We start from the raw sequence: 8,392 nt of genomic DNA on the forward strand, positions 1-8,392 counted from the left end.
AATTATTCAACAATAATTTAAAATAAAAGAGATCAAGTAAGAATAAAACTATTTATTACTTTATTCATATTTTAATATAAATTTAGAATTACATAGTTTTTCAAAATAATAAATAAAAATTATAAATATAAAAATTCATTTAATAATTAATTATGATAAAAAAATCATTTTTCATTTAGTTTAAAAAAAATTACAAGAAGATTTTGTCTTAATTTTATTTAGTGAATAAAATTTTATATAATTCAAAATTTACTTATAAAATATAATAAAAATATATTACATTTTTATAAGTTAGTAAAATAAATTTTAACTCTAAAATTGTTTTGAAAAGTTTGTTTATAAAATGAATTTTTTTAACTATAAATTATTTTTGAAAATTAGTTTATGAAATTATTTTTTTATGTATCATAAAAAATAAATAAATAGTAAATAAATATCTTTATTATTATTATTATTAATTTTATATATAAAAATAAGGTGTTGATTTAAATATTTATTAGGTTAATATTATTATAATATCTTGATTATAATGATATATATATATATATATATATATATATATATATATATATATATATATATATATATATATATATATATATATATATATATATATATATATATATATATTTAATATTGTATTTGAATTAATACAATTAATTATACTATTAATTGTATTGATTCACCTTGATTTTAATTTTTTTAATAATTATTAAGTTTTTTTGGATATGTATATCCAAAAAATTACAAGATCAAAAATTGGAATATTTCATATATATGCATCTCCGAAAACACCTATTTTTAAAATAAAAAAAGTGTTTCCGAGAATGCATATCCGAAATCACTTTTTTTTTTTTTTTACGTAAACGCGGTTCAGGGACATCACCTAACATAACAAAATTTAGCTACTGATGGCAATATTCAAAATAACGATATTCAATGATAAAGACATTACAAGATAATTGGTGTGAATTGATCTTCAATCACAGATGCCATTGAAGATCTCTTCGTTCCGGAACCCTTGAGCCTCTATTTGTGTTCTCTCCTCTTTTACGATCTCCAACCGACAAAAGTCCTTTTCTTTCTCTCAAAAAGTGATTAAATCACCTTCCCGCAATCATTCCTCGGCGAAAAGTCAAAAATACCCTCACTCGAGTGAAAGATCCAAAAGTCCAAAAATTAGAATTTTTCTGCGCGCACTGCTGACACGGCCACAAACAAAATTGAAGATTATATGCCGAATTCGAACCTAAAACCTTGAAAGAAACATATTCTCAAGACTCAAAAATTTCACCACTAGACCACACACGCACACATAGAATATGAATGGTAGCTAGAGTATATCACAAACTACCAGTAAATTACTGCACATCATGTCATGTCGCATGATGCGGTGTCATTGACCACCTATTCAATTGAACGGTTGGGATGTTTCTAGGAAGCACCAAACATTAAAAACCAAAGCTCAATACAAAGCATATAGGAGTATACTACTTCTCACTCATATTTCAAATTTAATAGTATAGCATTTTTATTGTTTTTAAGAAAAATAATTAGATTGCAGCTAGATTTAATTTTTATCCAATGTGGCAACACAACACGTGACTAAATTGCATCAGACCTTAGTGTATATATACAAAGTAGGCAAAGCAAAAAACACCCAATAAAACAAATCACCTTAAATTTCTTTGAATCAAGAAAGCATCATATTCTCTCTTCCTTCAGTTTCAACTTTAACAAGCATGGAGAATATTGATGAAGAGTGCAAGCATTTCTTGGAGAATAGCATGTTCCTCCAAACCCAAGAGCTTGATGGGTAATAATATCATTCAATTTTCTTGATTTAATTCTTGATTTAATTATAGAGCTAATTTTAAAATAAATTTAGTAATGAATTGGTATTGATAATTGAGATGTCGTTGCAGCTGGGGGTTTGATGAGGCACTTTCAGGGTACTATGATTCAAGCTCTCCAGATGGTGCAGCTTCATCTAAGAATATTGTTTCAGAAAGGAATAGAAGAAATAAACTCAATCAAAGACTCTTTGCACTTAGAGCAGTGGTCCCTAATATTAGCAAGGTAAACATCACTAATTCATTTTGGTGGTCCATTATTATAATTCGATCTCAGATATTTTTCTTTAATAATGATGAGTGGTGACAATTTTTTGCTGTTGTTGTAGATGGACAAGGCTTCAATTATTAAGGATGCAATTGAGTACATAGAGCACTTGCATGAACAAGAGAAGAAAATTGAAGCTGAGATAGTCGAACTTGAATCTGGGATGCCAAATAGTATTAATTCAAGTTATGATTTTGATCAGGAGCTTCCTGTGTTGCTGAGGTCCAAGAAGAAGAGAACAGATCACTTGTACGATTCTGTCAGTTCAAGAAACTATCCAATTGAACTTCTTGAGGTTATAACTTGCCCCACATTCTATATCATCATCTCTCTACTCCATTTTAAATTGGTTTAAAATTATATATATATATATATATATATATATATATATATATATATATATATATATATATATATATATATATATATATATATATATATATATATATATATATATATATATATATATATATAGCAAACACATGAATTTCACAACGCGTTAGAATAACATATCTAGACAAAACCCAAACCTAGAAAACAAACAGAAGAGCAAAACTTGCACAGTTTCTGCCGAATCTTTTTAACGCGCGACTTCTTCTTTCATATGCACAATCAGTGTTCTCCACCTTTGAAGAACTAGACTTTGAGTTTTTTTCTTGATAAAGTGTCTCATCTGCTTGATATTCATGAATGTCCCCAACATTAAAAGTATTGGATATATTCATGAAATCTGAAAAAGCTACAATATAAGCATTATGATTGACCCTTCGGGTCACTTTAAACGGACCATACTTGCGTTGCTACAGGTTGTTGTAAGTAGCAACTAAAAATTCCTCCTTACACAGAAATAACATCACAATGTCTCCCACATTGAAAACTTTAACTTTCTTGCAGTTATCTCGCATATGAGGTAAATTCTATGGTAGTTCATCTAAGGACAACTCTAGAATTGTTGTTTCCTCGTTTACAACACTCACCAATCCTTTAGCCACTAATCGACATAAAAATTTAGTTTCTTTAACAGTCTCATCAAGATCTTTTTTACTCTGCGTCATCACAAAGAAAATAGACTTATTTCCTCTTGGATTCTTATCAAAGTGAAAAACGGGAGACATAACAATTTTATGTTTGCCCCATGGAGTCATCATCACATTATGTCGTCTTTAATAAATGATATCATTATCAAATTGCTAAGGCCTACCAAATAAAATATGACAAACATTCACATCAAGAACACCATAAAGTATCTCTTCTCTGTAATGCTTTCCAACGGAGATGGGAATTTCGAGGGGATTTCTCCATCAATTTTTCCTTCAAAGCTAGACTGAATGCCACATCCACGATCCATAGAATCTGTAAACTCATCTTCTCTTGCAAAGATTCCTTTAAACCACTGATGTATCGAGATACCTTATGACTCTCTAATACTCTCAGTTCATTATGCTTAGAGAAATGCAGGAACTCAATTGTGTATTATGTTATAGTTATCTTTTCCTAAATACACTAAATATAAATCTTATAAAGAAAATGCTCATAATCCTATAGTAAAAACTGCTCCAGCATCAATTGTTTCATTCTTCACCAAGATCTGACAAACTCGTTTCTTTGCATCTGTCTTTGAACAACAATCTTATTCCACCAGACAGTAGTAGTATTCTTCTTCCTGATCGCCACCATCTTAACAATTGCTTGTTCTTAGAGACATCCATGACGATGAATAATCAGTCAACGTCGATCTGCCAATATAGAATATCAGCCTTCATTCAATATTTATAGTTATGTCGATTATTATGATCAATTATCTCTTCTTCGTCAGATCCTTCATTTTCTTCCGAACTCAAATTTTAGTAATAATAGCATGATGGTTTCCACCCCGCAGAATCCTAATCAATTCCCTTTTCGGTCTCTTTGTTGGTTCCCATCATTGTTGACATTGTTCACCTGAGTTGTTTAAGTCACTATTTGTTAACTTAAAGTAGTTAATGTCGTGCTAAAATTTGCGATAATTTGCTCAAGATCTACTCAAGTCAATGATTAGATCAAGCTACGAAAAGAAATAGAAGAAATTCTTCTTTGATATATTCAAACTACTGTCAAACTATCAGGTTTTTAATTATTTAAAAACTAAATACACTAATTTTTAAGACATAAATAATAATAATAATAATAATAATAATAATAATTATTATTATTATTATTATTATTATTATTATTATTATTATTATTATTATTATTATTATTATTATTATTATTATTATTATTATTATTATTATTATTATTATTATTATTATTATTATTATTATTATTATTATTATTATTATTATTATTATTATTATTATTATTATTATTATTATTATTATTATTATTATTATTATTATTATTATTATTATTATTATTATTATTATTATTATTATTATTATTATTATTATTATTATTATTATTATTATTATTATTATTATTATTATTATTATTATTATTATTATTATTATTATTATTATTATTATTATTATTATTATTATTATTATTATTATTATTATTATTATTATTATTATTATTATTATTATTATTATTATTATTATTATTATTATTATTATTATTATTATTATTATTATTATTATTATTATTATTATTATTATTATTATGATTGACTTTGTAAAGAGACATTAATAAGGACTTTTATATTGTTGAGTGCAGCTTAGGGTTACCTATATGGGAGATAATACAATGGTTGTAAGCTTGACATGTAGCAAAAGGACAGACACTATGGTTAAATTATGTGAAGTGTTTGAATCTTTGAACCTCAAAATCATCACTGCCAATATCACTTGTTTCTCTGGCAGGCTTCTGAAGACAGTCTTCATTCAGGTTAACTTCTTTTCTATTCTCTCCTTTAATTTCACTTCTTTTAAAAAAAAAAAAAATACTACGATAATAGAATGAGGGGTCTACATGCTTCCAAACCAATAGACCACTCTTACAAAGTGGAGCACAGCACCTTACTGAATATTTAGAGAACCAATATTCTTAAGTATAATAATAATAATAATAATAATAATAATAATAATAATAATAATAATAATAATAATAATAATAATAATAATAATAATAATAATAATAATAATAATAATAATAATAAGAGATAATAGCTATTTTACTTCTGTCATGGGTGAGTTTTGAAAAATCTCTTTAAAAAAAGTTTGAATTTCCCCCATAACATATGAAGATTCCAGTTGCAAAGTGCTACACTTACCACTAAACTATTTTCTTTTGTTGTTTAGATTCTTGCATCAAATATAAATATTATAATATTTTAACTAAAATTTTCATCAAATAAATTTTTGAAAAAGTAATTTATAATTATAATGAAAGTGTAATTTAAAATGTATATTTTCATCAAATTAATTGTAATTTTTTATATATGTAATTATAATGAAAGGGTAATTTTAAAATAAATATTTTCATCAATGTTTTAATATGTTTAATATTATTAATTTGTTATTTAAATAATTATAACGTTTTAAAATAAAATTTTAAAAAAATAGTTAATCTAAATTATAACGTTTTAATATGTTTAATATTATTAATTTATTATTTAAATATTTATTTCATATTTACTAAATTATTTATTATATATTTTTAATTCCATATGTTTAAATAATATTTTCTTTTATAAATACTGAAATATATAATTAAAATGAAAGTGTAATTTAGAAATAAATATTTTCATAAAAAAATCATTTATTGTATGTTAGTTAAAATTTTAATTTAAAATAAATATTAAAATTTATAATTAAAATGAAAATGTAATTGAGAAATATTTATATAATATGATGTAATTGAAAAAATATATATATAAATATTACATATTTGATATTTATTCATACATTTATATGATAAATATTTATACAATATGGTAAATATGTTTTTAGAAATTATATATATATATATATATATATATATATATATATATATATATATATATATATATATATATATATATATATATATATATATATATATATATATATATATATATATATATATATATATATATATATATATATATATATATATATATATATATATATTTGAAGTAAGAATCTAAACAACAAAAGTCTGTATTTTCATAATTAAGCATAGAGGGTCACATAAGGGTTCCATGAGAGGGGACAAAGAAAAAAACCAAAAATTGAAAATGTGTTTCTCATTTTTGTCCTTGTTTTATTTCGGCGTGCGACTTCGACCGTGTTTCTCATTCTTTGTTCTATTTCTATTAGTAGTATATTTTCAAGGGTTAATGAAAATTTTCATCCCTTTAAATATTTCAAATTTCATTTTTAGTCCTTCCAAAATTTTCCTTCAAGAAATCGTCCCTTCAAAATTTTTCTTCCGAACTATTGGTCCCTAACGTCAAATTTCGTAGCTAATCGGTGGCTAAAGTCGTAGCTAATCTCTAGCAAATTTGACGTTAGGGACCAATAGTTTAGACGAAAAATTTTGAAGGGACGATTTCTTAAAGGAAAATTTTGGAGGGACTAAAAACGAAATTAGCAATATTTAGAGGCACCAAAAAGTTCATTAACCCTATTTTCAAAGTAAGAACCTTCCTCCAAACCCACTCTTTCTCACACACACACAAATCATTCACCATATAAGATCAATGTTTTCTAGTACTATTGACCTATTGTGTTTAGCATGTGTCTAACTAACTATAATTGAAATTTGAAATGAATAATTTTATATAATGACTCATAATTATAGACTTATTCTCTACAGAGTACATGATATTTTTATCTTTCTATAATTTTTAATTAATATTCATTTTTTCCAAAATTGAATTATCTATATATATATATATATATATATATATATATATATATATATATATATATATATATATATATATATATATATATATATATATATATATATATATATTAAATTTTTGATTATAAGTATAAAGAATTTGTTTACAATAATACATTATAAAAAATTACAAAAAAAAAATGATGATATCAAGAATTAGATTATTCAAAAACAACTCACATTCATTTAACTCAACTAAAAAAATATCAATTGATTTACCTCACTCACCTTTTAAATAAAAAAGTTAGTTGTAAATAAAAATAAAAAATGTTAAAATTATTTTTTTTCAATTAAATTACTATTCTATATATGCCATTTTTTCAACTAAATTATTTTATAAAATAATAGTATCAGTGAATATTTTTTCTCATCTTTTTTGATAAAGTTCTGCATAACTCATTATTTAGCCACACTAATTCATGTTTTTTCCTTTGAAAAATTCCATATCTATTTATATCTACTTTTTCATTCTTTTTATTAAAACCATCCTACTCTCTTTTTCTTTCTAAAAACCTAACCTTTATTATTATATATATATATATATATATATATATATATATATATATATATATATATATATATATATATATATATATATATATATATATATTATATCTTCACTTGATAAATTATAATAATTATTTATTTATTTGATAAACCCTCAGTCAAATTTTCATTAGTGTTACTTTAACATGCTATATACAAAAAGTTTTTGTAAATGAGAAAAATAATAAAAATATGTGAGGTATCTTGTATATACTAACATGTTCATTTTGTGTTACTTTATTTTTATTCTTTATCAGGCAAATGAAGAAGACAAAGATCTGTTGCAGATTAAGATCCAAACAGCCATTACAGCTCTTAATGATCCTCTAAGTCCTATGAGCATTTAATGAAGTGCATATATATATATATATATATATATATATATATATATATATATATATATATATATATATATATATATATATATATATATATATATATATATATATATATATATATATTGGGACGTATCAAATGAGAACATATGAGGTAAATTTGAGCCATTAATTCAAATCCAATGGTTATTATTAAAAGTTCTCAGTTCTCATTATATATATATAATCAAACGAACCTAAAGTGTCAAACTTAATAATATGACATTTCTGATAATTCTTTACTGCATATCTATATAACAAAATTTATCGTTAGATCAAAATAAACTGTTTTGTTAAAGTTTTATAAAACGTTGGTTTTTTTACATCTCGTTGATATATAAAATGATTTTTGATTGATGTTAAATTTTATGGACATGATCTATAAGATGTTAGCTTTCAATCCAACGGTAGATTTTGTTATACAAATATATGGTAAAGAATTATCAGAGGTGTCATGTTATACCTTATGGATAGCTAAGTACTCA

General features: G+C 23.5%; 1 protein-coding gene across 1 annotated transcript; it reads left to right on the forward strand.

The window, feature by feature from the left end:
- Positions 1-1,499: 1,499 nt before the first annotated feature.
- Positions 1,500-7,889, forward strand: LOC131599616 (transcription factor bHLH35-like). Its single transcript, XM_058871909.1, has 5 exons — positions 1,500-1,816; positions 1,926-2,079; positions 2,183-2,416; positions 4,816-4,986; positions 7,791-7,889. The coding sequence occupies exons 1-5, from the start codon at positions 1,743-1,745 to the stop codon at positions 7,878-7,880; spliced, it is 723 nt and encodes a 240-aa protein (XP_058727892.1). The 5' UTR covers positions 1,500-1,742; the 3' UTR covers positions 7,881-7,889.
- Positions 7,890-8,392: the final 503 nt, after the last annotated feature.

The sequence above is a fragment of the Vicia villosa genome, linkage group LG4 (genome assembly GCF_029867415.1).
Source record: "Vicia villosa cultivar HV-30 ecotype Madison, WI linkage group LG4, Vvil1.0, whole genome shotgun sequence".
NCBI classification, from domain to species: Eukaryota; Viridiplantae; Streptophyta; class Magnoliopsida; order Fabales; family Fabaceae; genus Vicia; species Vicia villosa.

What these genes read in the sequence shown, in the direction of transcription:
- LOC131599616 (XM_058871909.1), top strand. Translation starts at nt 1,743, where the DNA reads ATGGAGAATATTGATGAAGAGTGCAAGCATTTCTTGGAGAATAGCATG. An exon ending in TGGTCCCTAATATTAGCAAG is followed by an intron (nt 2,080 to 2,182) that starts GTAAACATCACT and finishes CTGTTGTTGTAG; the next exon opens with ATGGACAAGGCTTCAATTAT. An exon ending in ATCCAATTGAACTTCTTGAG is followed by an intron (nt 2,417 to 4,815) that starts GTTATAACTTGC and finishes TGTTGAGTGCAG; the next exon opens with CTTAGGGTTACCTATATGGG.